Raw genomic sequence first — 24,728 nt, 5'->3', positions numbered from 1 at the left:
ATCGATCCTTAGCTGGAGAAAGCACAGGAGTCACCTTACTCTCCTGTGCTTACAATCTAAGTTGTTAGATTTTCTGAATACATGAGGATTTTTATTAAGTGCATATTATTGGTCAGGCCTATTGACCTGCCTGCCTACTAACCTGTTCCTAGGTCAGGATGGCGGTTCTCCCTGCCGAGGCAGTATTAATTCCAACTTCTTTTGTTAGAGTACTGATTTGTACAGCTCTTCCCGGTTGGAGAATTAGATCACTGGTATCCTTTGCTGCCCCATGATACATGTGGAAATGAGTCAGTGGAAAATTCACTTACTCATTGTGACCTACTTCGGTCGCTTTCATTGAAAGTGTGCTTATTTGTCCAAAGCGATCTGTCCCCCTTCCAGAAACTCTTGCTCCATTGCCACTTTAACCCCTTAGCCTATAGGTTCTATTATAATATTTACAGTTACCTAAATCTGTCAATTATTCTGTTGTACATGCAGTTCATTTTCGATTCAGCCCTGGAGGTCAGGGATAGAATCTGACTTTGTATAGCTCTCAGTATGTCCTGACCCACGATCTCTGCTTTCTAATGAAGATTCTTGGCTTGTGAGGAGAAACTGTAAAATGGGAATTTTTACTAATTTAAGAAAGGAAGGTTTGTTACGCCAGGGTTTGCTGTGTTCAAACTCCTCACTCTTCCATTTTCAGCAAAACTTTCCTTTTCTCATTTTTTATTAGCTTATTCTTAGAGATTATTCATTTATCCAACAAGGTTTAAAAGCCACCGCAATGAGAAGCCCTTGCACCACAGTGAAGAGTAGCCCCTGGGCTTCCCTGGTGGCACAGTGGTTGAGAGTCCACCTGCTGATGCAGGGGACACGGGTTTGTGCCCCGGTCTGGGAAGATCCCACATGCCGCGGAGCAGCTAGGCCGGCGAGCCATGGCCACTGGGCCTGCGAGTCTGGAGCCTGTGCTCCGCAATGGGAGAGGCCACAACAGTGAGAGGCCCGCGTACCACACACACACACACAAAAACAGTAGCCCCTGCTCGAGGCAACTAGAGAAAGCCCACGCGCAGCAATGAAGACCCAAAAAAAATCAAATGGATGTGAAGTGGTGTATCAATGTGGGTTTGGTTTGCATTTCCTTAATGGCTAATCATGTTGAGCATCTTTTCATTTGTGTATCTTCTTTGGGAAATGTCTATTCAAATACTTTGCCCATTTTTAAAGTGGGCTATTTGTCTTTTTATTGTTGGGTTATAAGTGTTCTCTATTTGTTCTGAATACTGAACCCTTAACAGATACATGATTTACAGATATTTCCTCCAAAAAAAAAAAAAAAAACCAAGTGTGCCCTTCTGCCAGGTATTGTACTAGGGTCACAAAAAGAATACGATGCTTGCTCCAGGGAGCTTACAATCCCTCGTAGAAGAGCTACATGGAGTCATTTTAGAGTAACCCAGTTTAAACATCATTTTAACTGTGGGGTAGTGTAGAACATTCCACACCAACACCAAAATTAGGATTACTTCTTACCTGACTTTGTTGCTTTCAGCTTTAGTCTTGTCGTTCCCGTCCAGAGGGTTTACTCACTCCACACTCGTGTATGTCAGTATGTGAAATGGGTATTTACCATAGAACTTCATGCAGATGGTGAGAGAACTTATTGAGAATAATACAATTCCACTGCAGAAAAAGAAAGCAATGTAGTATATATTTTATTAAGCACAGATACAGAAACACACATATGTGTAGCAACGACAAACACCATATAGTAGCTCAGAGTCATTGCTGTTTTTTTCATGTCTAGTATTGCACAGACCTCAAAGTATTAGAAGTGATAGACCATATTTACAATTTAAACAAGATAAACTTCAGTACAGCATTATTTAAGATAATCATTGTATGTCTTAAAATAATACCTAAATATTCTTTGCCCTGGTCTAACTATACTTGCAGATTCTCAGACTAGGAATGAACAGTCTTAAAGTTAACGTATAGAGGAAGTAAACGGAAACCAGCATTTGATGAGTAGAATTGTATTTTTGAAACCTGTCTCATTCTTGGCAGTTAATTAGTTTTTGCTGTGAACTCACCCTTAAAAAAAGAAACTCATGCTGACTTGATAGCACTTTTTAAAAAGTGGCAGCTATTAACATTAAAATAACAAAGTGGAACTTTGTTCTCTGCTAACTGTTGGAGTTGTGAGCGTTACTTTATTTGGGTCTTAATTTCTTTGTGCTTTTTTCAGATTGTTGCAGATACCTCTCCTTTTTGGGGAGAACACATAGAGAAAAAACTCAGGATCAGACTGAGCTAGTTTGCTGTGATACATTGCAACATAGACGTGGGGTTATATTCTAGAAAATACTCTGTGCTTTTCCACCAAGAAACAGAAGCTGCTGGTCAAAGTCATAAGCGAAGCAACCAATTCTAAAATAAATGAGCATAGTTTAAGCCAAGTTGTAATGCCGCAGCAAAGATGAGTGGTGCCCTGTGAATTTTGTCATGTTAGAATGATCTAGATTTTACTATATGATGAACTGATTAACTTTGACTCTACTGTGGGAAGACAGGCTGCCTGCTTTTGTTTTTCCTTACAGTTGTCACCTTTATCTTTGCTTTTGCAGCCATTTTCTGTGATAAGCAAAATAAGTTTGTTTCAAAGGAAAGTATCAAATTATTGTCAAATAATATGACATGAATCCTCATCTACATATATGTTCATCTGGAGATGCATATAAACAATGAAGTCTAAGAATAGGTTTTTACACTATATTGCCATTCATTATAGGTGTACCCTGTTTATTTGGTTCTCAATTGAAGAGGCCCTTCACGGTAGTTTACTCTTCACACCAGACCGCATTTCCAACCAGAGATTAGAGCATAAGCCTCAGTTGGCCAGTGACTTAAGTATACAGTGCCTTCTCTGGCTTCGTGTAATGTCTTCATTTAAAACCACTTACCTAAAAGGCTTATATCTTTGTTGTGGTGTCATCAGAAGCCACACCTGAGAATTTAGAATTGTTCCTTCGAGCTTATTCAGATGTTTTCTGCTAAGCTGCTTTATGTAAGATGTTGGAAAGCAACATATCCTTTCTGGGCCCTGAACTCCTAACCTGACTGAAATGCTCCCTGTCACCGCAGAAGTATGGCATTTCTGCAACCTTTGGAGAAGGCTCAGGAGGGAAATGGATGGGGTCCATGCCCAGTGATACTTGTGGGCTTTTGGGTGGAGCTTGAGGGTTACGTAACAGTGATGGCAAAACCACAGGTCCCTCTTTTCTCCCCGTGGTGCTGGATTCCTAATTTACATTTTTTCCCTCATCAGTTCTGTGGCCACAAGTTCTGTAGTGAGACTAGGTGACCTTCCTAAAATCTCAGGCTATGTAATAACAGATGATTCGTTCCATATCACTAACCCCAATACTGGGAGCTTTATGCTTTCTTAACATGTGACAGTATGATTCTAGTTAGTTTTGCATAGCAGCTTCAACTTTGCAGATTTTCTGCAAATTGAATGTGGGACACTTAATATTCCAATGCAATATGGTAACCACCACCAGAATATAAATTCAGTAATTAAAGCTCTACGAGGAGTGAATATATTTAACAATAAATGCTGGGGAAAGATGATGTCTATAGAGTTCTTTGTTGTTTTAGAGTAGCTGATTATGTCTACCACTACAGAAATTGTGTGCTCTGTGTGGATATTCTAAAAGGATAATCTTGGGCTTCCCTGGTGGCGCAGTGGTTGAGAGTCCGCCTGCTGATGCAGGGGACACGGGTTCATGCCCCGGTCCGGGAAGATCCCACATGCCGTGGAGCGGCTAGGCCCGTGAGCCACGGCCGCTGAGCCTGTGCATCCAGAGCCTGTGCTCCGCAACGGGAGAAGCCACAACAGTGAGAGGCCCACATACAGCAAAAAATAAATAAATAAATAAAAATAAAATAAAAGGATAATCTTCATTTATGAGTGTGTTCCTCTAACTCCAGGGGCTGAATTTATAAACAAAAGAAAGGTTCCTCTGAAGGACTGCTAGTTCAGAGGGAACCATTGAGATGACCTGCATTCACTCTCAAACCTCTGCAACTCTAGGGTTATACGTAGGGCTTTTATTGGCATTTTAAGTTAAGGAGACCTTACTCCTTTGGGCTTTGCTATTTGTCGAGCTGACCAAGGCTGCCAAAGTCTAGCTGTGTCTTCCCCACATCATTAATAACTATTAGAATTGGGCCTGGCCCAGCTTTGATTAGTACCTCTGGGACTATACAACCAGCAGCCACTGGATTGTAATTAAAGGGGCGCAAACAATTCCTGTCATTAGCAAACTGTATGGTCAACATTCCATGCTTTGTTTCTGTTTTCATGTTTTAAATCAGGTTCTGAAGAGGGCTGAGCTTTTGCTAAAATAATAAAATGGCATTTATTGATGGTTTCCTGAGAGAGACAGTTAGCTGATACTTTGGGTTGCTGTGACTTAGGACTGGCTGCTACATCCCAGCCAAAGGGGATCTGGTGTGTTGTTTTTTCTACTATAACTGTTCTGTTTTGTATTTAATCACTTTATTGAGGTAGAGTTGACATACAATAAGCTGTACATATTTGATGTATATTATGTAATATTTAGATATAAAATTTTAATTTTATATCATATTTTTATATCATATAAACTTGGTGAGTTTGGAGCTAAGTATACACCAATGAAACCATCACCACAGTCAATGCCACCACATTGCTTGATGTGGTCTTTCTGATATGGTCAAGTGACGTGGAAACCAGCAATGGCTTCCTATTCATCTGCATTACTTCTAGTTGAAGCCCACGTGAAATGAGGAGGCTTGTTCTGAGCTGGGATGTGGGTACTCAGGATGTCTGTACTGTAGTGGGTAAGAACATCTGTAACTGGCACTGGCAAAGCAAGCATGGCTCCTATTCTTAACTCTATCACCGTGTACCTCTTGGAGCCCTGCCTTGGAAAGGAATGGACACAGGTCCTAGCCATTCACAGCACCAGACACCTGTGCCTTCTCCCATTCCCCACCTGGTCTCAGGGAAACTCACCCCTGTCTTCTAGGTTCAGGCAGCTCCTTGCTGCCCATTTCCTGTAGGAGCATCACTCACAGGCTCTTGTGTTCTTAGGAGGAAGGGCCTGGGTGAGACTTACCGTCTGGCTCCTCCTAATTTCTGCTTCCATTCCTGAAACCAAAACCTATTAAAGACCTTCTAAGGCCCAGGAGCCCATACTCTGAACACAAAGACTTCTTGCAATGAGGGAAGGAAACATTCCTTTCATTCTCCTCTAGTAGAAAGAATACCGCAAATTAATATCTCAGTAAATTATCCTGTCATGCGGTACTTTGTCATCACTCTCTACCTCTCTCCATTCCTCCTGGGAATCGTGGTGAGCAGTGTTTTTATATTTTATTTCATTTTACTTAATTTTATTTTACTTACTTACCACGCTGCGCAGCTTGTGGGATCTTAGTTCCCTGACCAGGGATCGAACCTGGGCCAGGACCCCTGCAGTGGAAGTGCGGCATCCTAACCACTGGACCGTCAGGAAATTCCCAGCAGTATTTTTATTTTTATTTTATTTATTTATTTTTGGCTGCCATTGGGTCTTCATTGCTGTGCGGGCTTTCTCTAGTTGCAGCAAGCAGGGGCTACTCTTTGTTGCGGTGCTCAGGCTTCTCATTGTGGTGGCTTCTCTTGTTGTGGAGCACGGGCTCTAGACACGTGGGCTTCATTAGTTGCAGCATGCGGGCTCAGTAGTTGTGGCTCACGGGCTCTAGAGCGCGGGCTCAGTAGTTGTGGTGCACGGGCTTAGTTGCTCTGCAGCATGTGGGATCTTTCCAGACCAGGGCTCGAACCCGTGTCCCCTGCACTGGCAGGCGGATTCTTAACCACTGTGCCACCAGGGAAGCCCCCCAGCAGTATTTTTAGAAGGCTTCTGTTTTTCTTTATAACACACACACCTTATTCCAGATTAAGAGGTTGCAGGATTCATAGTTAATTTTTTTGTAAACTAAAGCACAAGCATACACACATTTTCCCATATTCCTGCCACTGAGAAGTAATCATTGTTATTGTTTATGTACATTTCCTTCCAGTCCAGTTTCTTTGCATTCTATATATTTTCAAGCATGTTTGATATCAAGCTTTGGACTCTACGCTTTTCACCATTGTAAGTAAGTATTTTGGGAAAAATATCCCATCTTGTGATTGTAGCGTAGCTTATGTAACTACTTCATTCAGGGTTTTTAGGAGAGCAAGACTGATCATTTATTTGTTCTACATCATCCTTTGTTCTCTGCCGTCTCAGATAAAGGTAAAAAAAAAAAAAAAAAGGGATGTGTGTATGGGGTGGGCAGGGGTGGCGGTCCATTGGCTTGATTAGAAACAAAAAAACTTCCACAGAGAGGAGGCAGTTAATTTTAGGTGGTGGTTAGTGATCTTAAGAGAAGACAGAAGTGGGTGGGTGAGCGGAGAGCCTTTGTCACAGGTTCAAGCTCTGCAGTTCTCAGGCAAAAAGACAGTTTTCTGTCCGCCTCAGTCCTTGGGCCTCTTTGGGCCACCTTTTCTTCCCTCAGTTCTGGACTTTTTTGTCGTTCGATGTCAGGCTAGTGTGACCCAGGCAGAAGTGGGTCCTTATTGTGGGATAGATCTTTTAAAATACATATTTCATTGGGTACATAAAAAGCATTTGGAAGACAGAATGACCCAAAAATGAACTGTCCTAAGAAAAGCGGCCAACCCTATTTCTATTCCTGAGTCTTATCAATTTTTAAAAAACATTTTTAACAGAGTAGGGAAGTAGTTCTCTTCATTTCTATACAAATTGATTAACTCTTTCACGTAGTTGAGTTAGAGGTTAATCTTGTTGAGGTAAAAATCATGTTACAGGAAGAGGTGAAAAAACGAATCAAAGTTCTGTTTCTGAAAGGAAGTTTTAACAGTTGAAAAATGACTAATCTCTGAAGCAAGGCTGTGACGATGAGGGCCAGGAGGATTTGGGAGATAGAGTTATTTATAAGTAATATACCATTAATTCTTCCTAACTTTGGGGCCAGACTCATTACCAGTATTTTTTTTTTCCAACTAGAACACAAATATTAATTATTGGTTCTGCTGGTATTTACTGTAATAAAATAATCTAAAAATTTTTAATAAATGGAATTATATGTTTTAGTTTAACAATGTATTATGGACACATTACATAATCTTCCTGGGACCTCCCCTACCCAGTTATTTCCTATTTCCTATTTCTCAAGGATAAAAATATTCCCACATTAATAATCTTTACTCTCTATAGTACTTACTTGAGAAAAATGCCTTCACCTGCCTAAGATAGGAACAGTTTGCCTACCTGGATATTGAAAGCTTTGACAGTTGCATTTCTAATTTAGGGGATTATATGTTTATTTCATTTTGGTCTTCACTCTTTTTTATTTTTTTAAACATGACTGCCTAGTTTCTGTCAAACCTTGGGTAGGCCTTTTTTTCCCCTCTCAAATATACAGTGTCGCCTAACTAAACAATGGAGCTATTTAAAAACTTAGGGAAATGTCTCCCTCCCCAGATTTCCTGATTGCAAACTCATAAGCACATCTTCTTTGGGGTCCTGGTAACTGTCCTCCCTCTGCCTTGGACAGAGACACTCTTTAAAAACTGCTGGGGGGTTTTGGTGGGGTAATCAAGCTGCACATCAGAAAAACAAGTTGAGTTAAAACAAGAAAACCAAGTTCATGATGGTATTGTTGGAGGAGGGGAAGGAGGTGACTTTGTCTTGTGAAATTGTTGATCACCAGGTGCTAGTCCCCAGTTTGTAGAAAGATGATACGACCTATTGCTTACCACTCATCGGCTGTCTTATGCATTATTTTAGAATATTTATGCTTTCAGATGCAAAATGCATAACTAAAATGTTTGTGTGTGTGTTTTTTTTTAAGTAAAATGAAAAACAATTTTTGTCATTTGAAGAACATAGCATCACAGTTTTGATGTACTGTCCTTGAGGCAGATTGGCTAATAGCACAAAGTGTTTTTGCTTTTTACCATATAACTGTGTGAGTTCAGAAACTTTGGGGCCTCCGGTACTAAATAGTCAGTGTAGCTAATATCTGAAGACCCAGGCAGAAAACACTCTTTGTTATATAAGCAAACCCTACAATTTTATGATTATACTGTGAATGAAAATATGATGTGAGCACAAAGCCAAAGGAATGACTCACTTGGTAGCTACTGACAGATTTTATTTTCATGATGGTTTAGCTGCATTGTTGTTTTCATATGTATTTTGCTCTTTCAATAGGATTTAGGGTCTGTTTAGAAAAAAGAAAAGCAAAAGTTGCCAGTGGAAGAGTTCACATTCATTTCTTTCATAATGTCAATTGATTTGTTTTCAGTAAGTTAAGTGTCTTAATTCTAGTCATGATGTGCAATTTAGTTTCATGGGGCGAGTTACTCTGGATCCTTTTCGATATAAAAATTTTACACAGTAGGGTGCCATCTTTCTATACCTTTGAATTTCTACTTAGAAATGTTTTCATGTGAAGGTCAGGGATTCCATAACTTTAATAAACAGGAATCCAGGACCACAATGAAGAGGAGCTCTCTGAGTAGCTGCAGGGAATGCAGTATGAGTTGAGGTGGGATGCCTGATGAATATGGTGAAGAGGTGGAGTGCCTGTGTTGTTCTGGGGCTCAGGGTACTTACTCATTAAGGGCCAGATTCCAGGCTAGGACGAATGAGGTCACCTCTTTGAACACAGGGCTGGCCCTGTGAGAAATAGGTGGCCATGCCCATAAGAGGCAGGCTGGTGATTTGAAGGTGAGTGAAGCCAGCATTAAACTTTTCCTTAGGAACTGACGCTTTCCTGGCACTCTGCCTTGTCTGAACTCCTGCCATAGTTCTAATGTAATTCACACAATTCAGTGAAACCTCTTTCCACAGACACATTCCCATACATGCCCTCTTAGAGTCTGGGAGGTCTTTGGGAGGCAAGAATGCGGGAAGATGCAATTAGGAGTTTGGGATTAACAGATACACAGTACTATATATAAAACAGATAAACAACAAGGACCTATTGTATAGCACAGGGAACTATAGTCAATATCTTAATAACCTATAAGGGAAAAGAATCTGAAAAAGAATATATATATATATATATATATATATATATGAATCACTTTGCTGTACACCTGAAACTAACACAGCATTGTAAATCAGCTATACTTCAATTTTAAAAAAAAATGGGGGGAGATACCAGACTAAAAGATTGACATCCTGAAAGAATAAGTACAAGAGAAGAATCTTGGGGTCACAAGTTTATAGAAGTTGTAAATACATAGATTTTATAATGTTGAGTTTGTTGTATTTTGAGATATATCATTTGTAAATACTTCTTTTAAAAAAAAGCTTGTCTCAATACGGTCAATATATATGTTTTAGATTTTCTGCTGACCAAATTCACTTCCTAATGCATATTACAGTGTCCTCCTTTTCTCTAAAACCAGTAGAATATACAAAGAGGCTTCACACCACATATCTGATTTCTGTGTTCTCTAAGTCAGATATCTAGATATCAAAAAGCAAAAAAAAAAAAAAAAAAAAAGCCACGTTAAGGGGGATATGATCCAGAGATATGGATTTATTTTAAAATCTTATTAAGAAACAGTGGACTAAAAGAATCTGAATCACACATGCTTAAACACAAGTCTCTTTCCTACTTGTGTCTGACTAGACCAGCTGGTTTGGGCAGCTGGATAAGGAGGAAGTGCCTGCTTGAAATGGATGATCCAAGTGCTGGGTCATCTGCCTTTGGATCCTCAAGAATACACTGTGGAGGAAGGAATGTCCAAATCGTGACATCTTACCTGTCTGTCTGTAAGCCTGATAACTGTGTGTACAAGCATATCACAGGATGAAAAGCATGCCCTACTTGGTGACACTGTAGTGTCTGTCTACCTGGGTCAGGTTTGCTGCTTCTAGAAAAACCTCACAATCTGAGTGTGAAGCTTGTTAACTTGACCTACCTCCTGTATCTGACTGCCAGGCTACAGACTCAGAAATCCAGTTCAGTTGGTATCCGAAGAGCAGCCCCTTCTCTTAGGCATGGGTCTGTAGTTAGCAAGCTCACTGATTTACGTACAGGGCCAGAATGCTGAGACATTAATTTACAGGGAGGAAAAATAATCAGTATGGGGCTTAGGCTCTTCAAAGTTCTTATTCTCTGCCTTATAAACATTTTACAAAATGGTTAGAAGCACAAGCTCTGAAGGCATGCTGCCTGGGTTTGGATTCCAGTTCTACAACTTACTAGCTGTGTGATCTTAGGTTTCTGAATTTCTCAGGTCTTCAGTTTTCACATCTATAAGATGTGGATAAAAATAACTCTTGCCTTGGGATTCTCATGCAAATTAAACCCTTGCTTGGCGTGTATTAAAAAACAGTCAACGTTAGCAGTTGTCATTATTGTTGTTCTTGTTATTCACATTTGGGCAGGCCTCTCCATGAAGTAGTCAGAAGGTGGCTTAGGGAATATGGTAGCAGAGCAAGACTTGTTAGATGGCTTAAATGATCCACAGCATTGGGCAAAGGTAGACAGATGCACATGGTTTTGACAGTTGATCTGAAACTTTGATGTCTGTGTTGGGTGCAGTCCCTTGCATGTCCTTCACCTTGAGGATGCCAATTTGAAGCCCTTGGATGAACACTTGAACTTGTGGTTCTGCAGCATTTGTTTTTCTATGTTTCTGAAGCCAACCAGTTGCCCTTCTCATTGTTACACTCCTTCTATAACTGTGTTAATATTTACATTTACTGTCAAGTCTGCTGCCTTAGAACCAGCCTCTTTAGCTCTTGCATAATTCATTGTATTGATTTTAGAAGTTAATTCTATGGGCAATCTTGTGCTTCTTGTTCCAGGATCCTTGAGGGAAAGCCTTAGTGTAACATTCTAAATAGGAAAACATATGTGCGTGAAAGAATGTATGCAAGAAAGAAAGACCAAAATGTTTTCTTCTGACAGCTAATATTTATGAAGCACTTACCGTGCCAAGCACTGTGATCATTTCTTCCCATGCATTATCTCATTTCATCTGTACTTCGCCCTCCAAGGTAGTTCATATTCTTATTCCTATTCTACAGATCAGTAAATTGAGGCTTAAGGGGGTTGGAATTTGAAGCCAGGTGTGCCAATGGCAAGTCCTTGTATTTTGTAACTGTACTCTCCTAAGAAATAGCCAATCAGTGAAATCTAAAACAGAACTACCTTTTCCCTTGTGGAATGTATAATACATTCACATAAGATGTAGTTAAATGTATTTCTGTGTCTAATGCAGATATTTCTAACTTCGAATGTGCCCTGGTTGTGGGAGCCCACATGACCTCCCTTCCTAAGCCCTATTTGCCACTAGCTGGTGGTGCTGCCTTGGCAGTCATTACTTCATCTTCCCGAGCTAAAATTCTGTGGCTCAGCCCACAAATGGCGAGAGCAAGGAGCATTCATTACCCAGACTGAATACTGAGCAATTTAAAGACCAGCATCTCCTGGTATCACCCCAGTCCTCCTGTCTTCAGAAACAGAATTGGTTCCTTGTGGCCAATTTCATCGTTGCAAAATGAGAGACTGACTAAGAAAACATCAGTGGATGCAAATGAGGAAGAGAAAAGACATCTGTCAGTTAATTAAGGGAAAACAGTCCTTTGACGTCTTGTTTCTTCTGTGCTTTTCACCTAGGTGGGCTATTCTTCCCTCCTTAGAGGTCTGCTTCCCTTTCACGCTGGACACAAATAGTAGGGGACTAAGTGCTTAAGTATGGGAGGAACACACAACTCATTTTAATATCCATTTGGCAGTTTTCCTGTTATTTCTCCATTTAGGAAACATTTTCTTCTACTTGTGCCCATTATCCCAGCTTTGACATTCCTGTCATTAGCAGAATGTCATTTTGCAAGATTCTGAATTGGGCGCAGCTAGCAACAAAACATACTGACCAGAAAGAGGATGGCTTTTTGCCACGTGAATTTTCCTCACAGAAAAGCACGAAGTGAAGCTCGGATGTGGGTTTTCCATGTGTGTCTGTTTGTCTTCTGACTGTGGAGGCCCAGGAATCAGAGACAGTTCACTTGTGGGCAAAGCATTATGCCAAATTGCTGTGAATGCAAAATGCTTTCGAGTTGGGAGGGCATTAAATAGTCATGCTGTTCATTCCAGGCTTGACATACATTTCTGTTGAGCGTCATAAAAGGAGATCCGGTGATTTTGGAAGTCAGCTCCCCCTCCCTTTTTGTGGGTCAGATTGGAGCGGCCCCAGAATCCTCTGAACCAGAAAGAGGAAGCAGAGCTTTTGATTCGTATGGGTCGTGTTTAGCTTTATAGATAAATTACCCGACTAGAGTAAAACATATCCACCAAGTTAAATGTTTCTAGGTGTAGCAAGTTAAACTGAGATTTAATTTCTGTAGGGAGAAGCCCAGAGTGGGTAAAACAATATTATATCAGTTCAGCTGTTACATATGTATGTTCAAATAAGATTTGAATATAAGAAAATCTTCCAATCCAGCTTTATAAAGCTGATGACCATTTCTTTAAAGCAATAAAGCAGAAGGTACTAGGTACAGGGGAAAGAAGTTAATCGTACAATTTTATTATAGTATTTCTAGAAAGGCGGAGCGGAACATTAGATTTAAGCTGTTATGTTTGCTCTGGTTTGATGCTGCCACCACTTTCTTGGTTTTCTTGGAAAGATTTCTTTGCACTGGCCAACTGAGAAAAATCCAATGCTATTAAATTAAATTCATTAAAGGTAATTTTTGTAGCTGGACTTTGAACTTGGTTTTCTACTACTCAAAAAAAAAATGTATCAAGTTGTGACTTTTCTCCATATTGAGTATGAAACATGGAAGTTTTAAAAAAAAATGTCACACACATCCCCCAACCCCCAAAACACAAACACACTTGTAAAGTAGAGGTTTAGAAGAACATTAGTTTGTATTTTGTTTATTTTTCCTTAACTCTCAAACATGTCTGTAGACTTATCTTTGGTCACTGTCCACAGCTGCCCTGAGAACAACCAAAGGCTTGTGTGTCAGTCTCATAGGTGTTTGTTTTTAAAACCCTTTAGCCAGTTATAAAATTGGGGCCACCACCTTGGTTCCTCCCTCAGCTGACTCATTGCCACTTTGATAGCCCAGCCAGAGGTCAGCCCAGCCAGGTGATAGCAGCTCTTTAGCCTTGCGGGACAGATTAGACCATATTTTTGAATGACTCCACGCAATGTTTGGCCAAATCAGCCTTTGAAGCAGTTTGCCAAGATACAGTACATGCCCTTCAACTCTTGGATCAGAGTTAATGACCTTACCTTTGCAGCACTTTCTGCACACCCTCATCTCAAGTACAAACAATCTTTATTACGTGTCTTTGGTGTGAGGTTTGAGCTATTATGATCTGCGTGACTAGTCCAGAAGTCCAGAATTCATCTCATCATTGACTGTTCCAGCCCTTAAGTGTCCTCATTCAAATAGATGACCTGCCCTGATGTCTTAGGATTCTTGGGGGACGTGCAGGCTAGGTATGTCCCATAATGCATGTTGCAGATAAATTGCACTGAAAAAAATTAACAGGTATTGAGAGCCTTCTCACTTTAATTACTTTTTACTTCTAACATTTTCAGCAGTTGGACTTAACTCTGCTGCTATAAATCCCATATTATTACCAGCTCCTGCTTGACTTTGACCATTGTGATATGCCCCTCTTTTCACTCCTCTGATTTCCCATTGTAATTTTATTCAGAATGATGTGTATGTAGGTTTTCTCAGTAAGATGCTTCACATCATATAAACCTGTCAGCTCTTTGTGTTTTCTCAGTTATACACTGCCTTGATCAAGCTAGTAGAATTAAACTATAATATCGTCTTAGATCAGTTTAGTCTTATAGATTAGGCTATGTTTGTCCTCCAAGTTAAATTAGAAACTCCTTAATGGTAGGAACCATATTTAGTTAGTTATTCAAAAATATTTTCTGAATCTCTATTCAAGTCATTTTTATTTTCTGTATTTTTCTGGATATCCAAAGAGATTCACTATGACAGAAAATATAATCTTTGACCTCAAGGATCTTATCCCCTATCCTAGATGGTAAGCTCCAGGTGGAATCCCTGGTTATGTTTACTGAATGAATGAGTGACCACAGAGTGGATGCTCTGCTTGCCCGGGTCACTCTGGTGCAACATGGTGCATGTCAGCCCCCCATCAGTCACATGCTCACATACGACATCAGGGCTCACCATGTCAGCCACATAGAGATAGCTGTGTTCATGTATCTCACTTTGAAATGGCCACAAATGGAATAACTGAGATGAAATAGGTTTAAAAAAAGTTTCTGTGTCAGGCAGATCACCAAGATTATGGGGTTATTTAGGGAAGACCTATGAAAGGGAGGGACAATTTGTCATACTTAGTGTATACTATAAAATTCCAGTGCTTATTAGTTATGAAAATACGTTTCAAAGCTGATTGGGATTTTATCTCACACTTTAGATAGCAACACATTTTTGTTTGTACAACTCTGCCAGCTTCTGCCTTAGAATACAGTTATCTGTGAATCATTCTTAGCTCTTCATTTATACTTTAAACACTTAGAGAGTGTTTTCTTCATTTTCTCATTGCCCATCGTACTTTCCCGTAAATGTTTTTTACATTGAATAGCATCTTGCCAATATCTGTATGTTCAGCCATCTCTCTCTTCCTCTACGAAGACAGAAAATTGGGCTAGACCTCACCAAGGGCTTATCTTAATGGATTAGATATATTTACAAGAAGTACTGTATACAGTAATCTATATATTTTCCTCAGAATTTTTGAAAGCTTGGAGACCTGTACCTTCCTCTAGGCATGTAACTAGCCTAATTTTTTGGCTCCTAGGTGAAAGCAGTATGAGCAGTCATTCATTTCCATGATATTTAATGCCTTTTAAAAGGAGTTTTTCTACTAACAGAAAAGTTAAGTTCAAGTATCAAGCCGATAGTACCAATACTAAGCATTCACAATAATATACCCCGGATGACGATAAACTAGGTCATTGCATTGATGCCCATGTGCAGAGGGCTGAAGCTCTCTGCTTGGCAGTCACTGCAGTTCTAGCTACCTGCTCTTTCTCCAGTGTTTCAGAGGCTGTACAAAAAGAGCATGGACTGCTCTCATACCTGCATTGAATCTTGGGGGCAATTTTGGCCTGAGTTTTTAAAATAAAATGCTGTATTTTGAAGTTGAGTCACAGGAGATGGGGTGTACTAGGCGTGCCCATCCACTTAGCTCCCTAACTGGCCTTTCTCCCTCCTCCTTTGGTTATTGCAATCTAGCAGCCAGAATGATTCTCTTAAAACAAAACTCAGATGGTGTTTAAACCTTCCAACAGCTTCCCTTTTCACCCAGAGTAAAACCAGTCTCCGTGCTGTGGCCTGCACCCGCCCCAGAGGTGGCCCCGGGCCCTGTCCGCTGTCGTCCTGGCTGTTCGCCTCTGGCCAGCTCCCCTCCCGCACGCTGGCCTGCCTGCTGGTCCTGGAGCACTCCTGACCAGGGCCTTTGCTCTCCCCAAATGTTCACTCCCTCATCCTCCCGTCTTACTCAGACACCGCCCCCCCGCCCCGCCCCCTACCCCTCCCCCCGCACCATGTGGCTTTCCCTAACCATCTGTTTAAAATTGTGATTTCCTACATCCGTGCTCCGTGTCCTATCCTCTGCATCATTGTTCTCCATTGCCATCCCTCGTACTACAAACGTCATCACCATCTCCCATACTATCTTACTAGTTTATTATGTTTATTATCTGCTTCCTTCTGTAGAATACAGGTCTCTAGAGGACAGTAGGGATATTTGTTTGTTTAGAGTAGTACCTAGCTTGTATTAGGAACTCGAAAAGTAATTTGTTGAATGAATCAGTGAAACCTTGGGGGGAGCCCTGGTTTCATGGGCCATAGGGAAGACATCAGCAGTGTCGTAACTTCACCTAAATAACAGAGTATGTCACGGACAGGAATATTAATGCTTTGCTTCCTGTTGCCTTCTAAGGGGCACTAAAGCTTATCCAGCCAGCTACCAGCTGTGGCCTCATAGTACTCTACAGGAAAGGGGGTAGAGCTGTAGACAGGAGGCCCAGAAGAAGGGTAGATTGATTTACATATGAAAGACAAAGAAGTTATTTCTGGAGAAGACAATAGTATGAAGACAGATATGGAGAGATGGGCAAGGCAGCATCTGAAGGAATTAAGGATTTGGGGGAGAAGTATCCAAAGAAAATTGTAAGGAAGGCTTGCTTTATGTTGCATGATATAATTTTTCTTTCAAATTCAGTCTCGAAGATACTTTTCCAGGCTTTTACAATTAGATTTGCAAATACACAGAGGCCTAGATATTTAATGTTGCACAAAGAAAAAAGAAATATCCATGATATACATAATTTTAGTGCATTTAATAATCCTAAAATTTACTTCACATGAATAATCTAAAAAAAGCATGAATTAAACCCATATTTATGTTGCCATGGTTAAATCTCAAAAATATAATGTTGAGTGAAAAAAAAAGTAAGTTACAGAATATCTATAGTATATAGTGTGTGCTAAAGTGCAATTTATCCAAAAAGTCAAAAACATGACTGTCATACAAATATAAAATAAACGTGTGAGAGATTTTATTTAACTTATTAATGAGGACAACAGTAAGAGATTTTGAAAATCATATATATACATAAAATATATATATTAAAATATTTATAAATGTATATATTATATTCATATAAGCAGAAATGATGAAATAAAATTTGCTAATAGATACAAAACCAGTTAATATCTCATAGGACAATGATATTAAATGTTTGGGGTCATCTCTCTGTGGGTGGATATTAACTGTATTTGCACAAGACAAAATTCATTTACATTATTATGGACAAGAATCACTTGTATTACTACTAGTTTTCTCCAACTTAACTGCAACCCCTACAGCGTCTAAAGTAGCCTAGTCACTAGAAAGACAGTGAAAGGCGTACACCCTTATAGAACCAGATAATCCCCAGGAGGTTCACTGCACAAAGCCTTTCCAGCCACTGAAAGGACATATATATACTAAAGATTGGGAATAAACATCAGAAAATGATACCATTGTTCATTTCAGGTGGTGGGAATTGTTTGATGATTTTTCTATATTTTCTATATTTTTAAAATTTCATAAACCAAACAAAAATAATGACTCCTCTAATCTGGTCTAACCCCTTCATTGTAAAGATAAGGAAACAGGAGCCTGCCTGTTTTATAACATGTTTTCAGCAATACCACATTAGCGAGACAATTTCTGCCTCCTGTTCATGCCTGGTTTCTTCCACTTCTGTCTTCCTCTTTGTTCAAGGAGTATTCAGTGTTCAGATTCTATTAAGGTATAAGGAAATAGTTAGCAGATGTTCACATTCAGTAAAGCTATGGTCTATAATTGGCCTCCTGTGCAAATTTATCAAATTTTTCATCAAGATGAATTAATAAATTATAGGCTAGCTTTTCAGAATTCCGGGAGCTCTTCTTAGGCAACTCACTGCCCCTCAATTGTGGTCAGTCATATGCCGTACTGAGTGTTGACCTTTCAAGTCGGCTGTGACTGTTAGAAATTACTGCCTGTTTGGGTTTCTCTTTCTCAGCTTGTCCTACCACGATCAGACGTGATCAGTATTCATGTCCCCAAATGATTGTAATTTAAAATTAAGCTGCATTTCAGCTACTCAGAACAGTTGCAAAAAGCCACAGCCTGGTGGGCCTCACAGCTTTTACAGACCTGGTAGAGGAAAATTAACAGGTTCTTCTGCCAGGAGAGATGTGACAGATATAGGTGTGAGACTTTTACAGGTCCCACCACGCCCTTCATATGGAGCTCTGAGCATAAGGACAGTCTAGGCAGGAATAGAATGTGGGTGCTTTGGACCAAAAATCCATACACCTCCTTCCCCTCCCCTCCCTCAGCTAGTAGCCCACGTTCCTTTGTCCCTCACTCTGATCAGGCCTGACTTACACGATGAAATGCGTGATCTATCTCTTTATCCTCCTGACAAATGGAAGGTGCTATTGGCAATCGTTAGGAGATGGGGAAGCTCCTTGTGAAACTGCTTTGGTGAGCGGGAACAGTGAACTCAGGGAACAGAGTGGCACCCTGTGTGATCTCAGGTCACCTGCCTGAGCCAAAACACCATGCCAACAAATAAAATACTTCCCGGTGGTGGTTTCCTGTCATGCTAAAGCGTCTCCAACCAAGTGCCCATCCAACTGTGACGCTCTTCTCACAGAGGGTTCTGTCCCGACCTGCCTCGCCTCCCAGCCCACAGGGGCCAGACAGTCCTACTGACTCAGAAGTACTGTCATTGCCTTTCACCCTCCCATTCTTCTCAGATCCCAGGTCCATAGTCAGCAGTACTTATTGTACTCTGTGTGTGTGTGTGTGTGTGTGTGTGTGTGTGTGTGTTTTCTGTTGGTAGATGGATCTTTCTAGGCAGGAACCAAAGGAATGAGGTAACAGGGAAAGCTCACTACCATCAGCCCCTGTTCTAATCCATAGTTTACCTTTGCCTTTGTCTCAAGTTATATGTGGCTATCTTCTTGGGCTGAATTCAGATTTTGCAAGTAAAGAATCTGTGCCATTGTGTCACCTTGTCAACTGAGAGAACAAACTGAGCATGTCCTCATAGGCTGTGTCCCCATGTGTTTTCTCAGCTGGGTGGCATGAAGAGGAGCAGGTGCTTTGTGGGCAGTGGTTGTTCCCGGGTTCAGCTTTCAGAATCAAGCACAGGCAGGGTGGATGGCTTCCATTTCTTCTTAAAGAGTGAAGCAGAAAGATTGCATCCTGGGGATGGATATCTGGAACTTGAATTCATAACTGTTCTTTAGTTTCACTTTTGTAATCAAATACCTTTAAGGTTCCTAAGGCTGAACTAGAGATAACTCTTTACAAGCTCAAATGGTTAGAAGAGGGTAAGTTTTCAACAAGAGATTCTTGCTAAAGTAGAAATGATGTTCCTATTTTACCTGGTAGGATGGCACTTGTTTTTTCCCTTGGGTGACATGGCTTGAGAAAAAGCAAGAGTGATTCAACTTAGTTATGCTGGTGAAAGAAAAGGGACCTTGAGTTTGCTCAGGTGGTGATGTTTCTGCTATTTTATCACTTTATGGGTTAAATGAGTATGGTGTGGTCACCAGCACCTCAGGAGCCTGCCTCACACTTGCTAGCCATGAGCTTCTCCTTTCATCAGCAGAAGAGAGTGTGATACCTGGATGAGCAAATAATGACAACAGAGGTCAGCTCAGCATTTTACACCAGTGTCATTATTAACGCCGGCAGTGTCAGGTGCTGTGGCAGTCTAGGTGGTAAATACTCATAGGTCCTGCCCACTAGGAGTTCTCTTGCTGTGGGGTTAAATGCAGATTTTAATTCATTTATTGGGAATCAGGTACCTAGAACAATAAGATTAAGTGACTGTCAGGGATACCAGAAGTAGGTGATAGTGAGATTGGATGGCCACCCCTCCCCTCCAACTTTGAAAAGTTATATACAGAATATCTCAGTAGGGTCCCAGTATTTTTAAAGTATTTATATATATATATATATATATCAAGATCTAGGTATTTTAAGGTTAAATACAGTAAAAAAAATATATATATATATATATATATGCCCCTTTACCCTTAAGAATGTTAGCAACAAGTAAGTTCCTTTGAGAGGCCAAGACCCTACTTCGGAGTGTAGAGATTTGTGTACATATGTAAATCTCTCTCTTGGTCTGTATTTTGTAAAGTCTGATTTTGCCATGCTGAGGAACATTTCATGTTTAAAAGCTTCCTGTTTGACTTTGAGAGATTCAAAAATTTTACTACACTCACTAGCTTCAGGCTAAAGAGCCATATAGAAGTTAGAGAAGACACTTTCAGTTTTGATTGTTCATCACATTTGTCAGCAAGATATCCCTCCGATTATTTAAGGATTTGTGTAACATAATACCAGTACCTTAATTATGGTGAACTGTTCAAATTCTGAGGCAACTTGTTTTTAACTTCTTCTAACCTGCTTTTGTATTATTAGATAAAGAATCCTATGTTTTCTTGCACCATTAATTACATTCATAATCATCAGTTTGTAAAGTTTACAAATCTTTTTAGACGGTGGGCAAACATGGGATGAATGTAATATAAACTTTGTTCTTATTTTTATGTTTTACATTGTTATATTTTTGTATTGGCCAGACAGATTCCATCAAGTTTTATTCCGATGTTTCTTTTCGAGTTTTTTTTTTTAATCACATTTTAAAAATCACATCAGTACTTTTCCACTTTAGTAGGCTTTGGTAGGCTTTAAATAACTGATACAGTTGTGAGAATTTTTTGTTTGTGTCTTTCTTTGTTTTAAATACAAATTATTGGCTACTTATTTAGCTTGTTGTGGTAATGTACTAGTCATTCTATATGTTTCTTAGGAAAATTCAATTAAAATGTTTTTAAGAAATATTTTCTAAATTTTACCTTTGTCAGCGTATTTCACTGATATTCTTATGTAAGATATTCATTAGGCTACTGTTTCTATTGATATATATTTCTTATTTATTTGATTTACATATATAAAAATTAATAAATGAATGTCAATAGGAAATTTTCATAAATGATTTAGATCAAATACTAAATGTAAAAAATAATACAAATAGCCATTTTTGTGTAAGTTAACCTGTATTACAATTAACTTGCTCAAATTAGCAAATAACTTTGCTGAGAGTTCCAGGATCTAAATCTGTCATTTATAATTTCTCTTATTAACATCAGCAAGTTGATATATTTAATATTCCTATGTTAAAATTAAAGGAGACATTAATTTGAATTAACACTAAATACATTGTACAATATTTTTTAAAAAAACAATCACACGATCTGACTTAATGGTTATGAATTTAATAGGCCAAATAATGGTTCTTGATAGATGAGTTGATAATACCACGTTCCACCTTCATAATTATCAAGGGCCTATTCTTATTCAACAACTTCTTTAAGGCTGAGTAAACATGATCTTAATTAAACTCACAGATAGTGCTAGGGGGTGTTGATTGCTCCAGGAAGGAAAATAAAATGATGCAGCCTGACCTTAAGAAATTATAAATATGGGCATGTTGACAAATGATAATAAGCAGCAAACATCTAAGAGAGAGGATTGGTTCCCAAGTCAATATTGGAGAAAGAAATTTGGTTTGGTTTTGAAATGTGTTGTTTAAACAGTATTTAGAAACGTTCCTTTCAATTTTTTTTTTTTTTTTTTTTTTTTTTTTTTTTTTGTGGTACGCGAGCCTCTCATTGTTGTGGCCTCTCCCATTGCGGAGCACAGGCTCCGGACGCGCAGGCTCAGCAGCCATGGCTCACTGGCCTAGCCGCTCTGCGGCATGTAGGATCTTCCCGGACCAGGGCACGAACCCGTGTCCCCTGCATCGGCAGGCGGACTCTCAACCACTGCGCCACCAGAGAAACCCCCTTTCAAATATTTTATACAAATTGTCAATTATGTCCACTATATGTTATTTAGAAGTTAGGTGAAAATTCCTGTTTCAAGAATGCTGTAACAGGTGTATTCTGAATTAAGAAGACATTACAATAAATCTTTACTGGTGGATAAGGGCACCAGGTGTAGGAGGATGGAATCATAGTGCCCTGAACCTTATTACGGGTGAATTCAATGAGGTAACCTGCTGGTTTGTATTATCCTTTTCTAACCACTATACTGATTGTGAAGTACCAGTCTGTACTGAAGAAAAGCAAATGAAAGTAAGATAACATCCACTTCATCATCAACCAGTTTTGCATTTGTGTTATTCTTCGAGGCTTGTGAAAGTTACTTTGGAATCAAGTTAGCTATTTTTTAACTTTCTAGTAGCAGAAACAGGAAAAAATAGTTACCCTGTGCTCATATGTAGCAATTTATTTCTACTCACTGGGTACCAGGATAAAAAACAGTAGGTAGTGTGCCTGTGAGAAAAGGCCTTCATTGTTATTTTAATACAAACTGGAATCTGTTTTTATGATTCCAAAATATTTACCTTCATAAGGAGTTTGAATGCAGTATGAAGATGAAAAATGAATGAGTAGTGAAATACATTTATCTTAGGCCTTGGCTGTTCTGTTGACAAAAGGCACAGCTATGAAATCTGTCTAAATAATTAGATTTTTAATTAGTGCATCATTGTAAGATTAATGTCACTGTTCTTCATTGCATGTAATTTTGTATTAGAAATTTCATGTCAGCAAAGATGCTACCTGGGGTTTGCTGATTTGAATCCTTAATTTATCACTTGTGTGTATGGCATATCACATATTGGCAGTCAAGAGCCAAAAGAAAGGCATTTGATGATAACTTTGTGGTGAGGAATATTGATGGTGTTATATATGATATGAATACATTATATTTTCTAATATTCAGGAAACAGCCACCCTTCAAATATTAGTGAGTGCATATTGACTTGCAAAAATTTTAGAAATAACATGTGTGGATAGATTGTTCAGCCTAAGCTGTGTCTACTTTGAACATACTTGAATGTTATTATTATTATTGCTTTTAAAACTGGTTTTCCTTTCCTTTGGACAGTTGCCGAACCAGCAACCGGAAGAGCTTGATAGGTAATGGGCAGCCCCCAGCACTGCCTCGGCCTCACTCGCCTCTCTCTGCTCATGCAGGTAATGAAATACCTTTTCTTGAGTTCTGTTTTACTTCGTCTTGCTAGTTTTTAAAATACAGGCATTTTGATATTTAGATGCGTCTCCCCACCTTGTTATCTTGGTTTCCCTGTAGCTTTGTCACTAAGTTGTTGTTTCTCATCCGTCAGCCCAAACCTTATCCTCTCTTTGAGCTCTTGGATCTGAAAGGGAGAAATCCTTTTTATATGGGGTCCTATTCCAGTTATTTTTTTTTCTCCACATCTGAATTTGTGGATGATGCAAGTCACGCTCCCATGTTAGGATTTCCTTTGGGAAACGTGGCCATGACAGTTCACATGAAGAGGATTAGTGTCAAGAACTGTAAGTGAGGAAAAATATCTTTTCCCTCTCCCCTTCTAACTTCTCCAGTGGGGACCCAGTAACCAGAGACAGATTAACAAAGGAAAAGCATACACATTTATTTAACATACGTTTTACGGGACATGGGAGCATTCATGAGGAAATGAAAACCCAAAGGAACGGTTAAATCGGATTGTTTTTTATGGTAGTTTGGTGAAGAGAAGGGAGTTGTGCAAAGACGTATAGGACAAAGGTGAGCTAATTGTAGTAAACTGGGGGAAAGTTAGCAAGGACTGTTTGTTCAGATTCTTCTGTGTCCCTTGTCTTCAGAGATAAGAAGTCTCCTTTCCTCCAGGTGTAGGGAGGGTGCCTCTCACAAGAAGGTTTTATGACCTGCTTACGGGGCAGGTCAGAAAGCCCTTCCTGCACATGCTGTTTCTCAAATCCCTTCACCTTCAAATAGTCAATGTGCCAGTGTGCCATATTTTGGGGTCTCATGTCCTAAAGTGCATCAAAACTATTCAGCATTTTTCTCCCTAAAGTTGAACTTACCTATTGTATATATTAGCTAGCACAAACAATGCTGCTCTGAGCAGTCTAGAACATGTCTCCTCTTGTAATGTGGGCAAGAGTTTATCTAAAGTTTTACCTGACAGTGGTGTATATATAACTTATCTTTACATCCAGAACCATTGTAGGGACAAAGAAGATTCAAGAGATGAGACTCTTGGCCTCAAGAACTACTTAGAAGGATGGTAGAACCATATTACAAAAACTATGCAATGAAGACCGCTTTGTGTGTTTTTTGTTTGTTTGTTTGAATTCTATCTAAGATGGTACAAAGAAGAGAAGGGTTAATTCCAATCAGGAAAGTTTGGGAGATATTGAAGGAGCCACTTGCTCATGATGTTGAAAGATGAGCAAGACTTTGACAGGGGTGAGAGATGGGGGAATTTCTAGTGTGTGGCTAGAGTGTGGGATGTACATGCTTGATTGTACAAGAATGTAAAGGTGAAAAGAGAGATGAAAGTCAGAAAGTAAAATGAGTTTTGACTTTGAGTGCCTTTCACAGATTTTGAGGAGCATCTGTAGGAAGATGTGTTCGAGATATGGAAGGTGATGGGGTGAAATGATGAGTGTTTAAGCCCTACCTCTGTTATACTCTTGTAGAAACTGTCACACGATAGGCTTTCAGGTGGTGTTGACTTATGAACTAGGCTATGACTGGCCCCCGGAAAGCAGTCCTTTTGCTTAGGGGGGCTCTCCAGCTGAGAGTGGAAGTTACCTAAACATGTTTGGGGACAAGATGGGACAGAGAGAGAGAGAGACGTAGTTGCCCCTTTGGAATAAATTTTATTTTCCTCATAGTAATAAATAAAAGATGGTAAAGTTAAAAAGGCAAAGGACAAATTCATAAAATTATGATACTGTATGTAGTAAGACCACTAAAGTCCAGAAATGCTACTCTGAGGGAAAACTTTAGAGAAACTCCTACACATATATGCAAGAAGGTGTGCTCTAGACTGCTCATAGTGGCATCATTTGTAATAATAGCTAAACGTTTGAAGCAGTGTGGCCCAAATGTCTATCAGTTGGAAAGTAGATAAATGAATTGTGGCATAATTATCTACAGAACACCGTGCACCTAGAAAGATAGTGCTGGGCAACAGAAGCAAGTTGCAA

The 24,728-nt window shown here is 39.5% G+C and overlaps 1 protein-coding gene across 8 annotated transcripts in view; it reads left to right on the top strand.

Annotated features, from left to right (window-relative positions):
- The window catches only part of MAST4 (microtubule associated serine/threonine kinase family member 4), a gene marked incomplete at its 5' end in the record, with an annotated part of 573,576 nt that overhangs the window by 436,593 nt on the left and 112,255 nt on the right, over positions 1–24,728 (top strand). For all 8 annotated transcript variants that reach the window (XM_079703236.1, XM_079703235.1, XM_079703242.1 and 5 more), the window contains one exon: positions 22,636–22,724. In XM_079703236.1, coding sequence (XP_079559362.1) covers positions 22,636–22,724 — 89 coding nt within the window. The remainder of the gene's footprint in view (positions 1–22,635; positions 22,725–24,728) is intronic.

This window comes from Hyperoodon ampullatus (genome assembly GCF_949752795.1).
Source record: "Hyperoodon ampullatus genome assembly, chromosome: 4".
NCBI lineage: Eukaryota > Metazoa > Chordata > Mammalia > Artiodactyla > Ziphiidae > Hyperoodon > Hyperoodon ampullatus.
The sequence above is the reverse complement of the archived record's forward strand: the minus strand, read 5'-3'. Positions and strand labels throughout refer to the sequence as shown.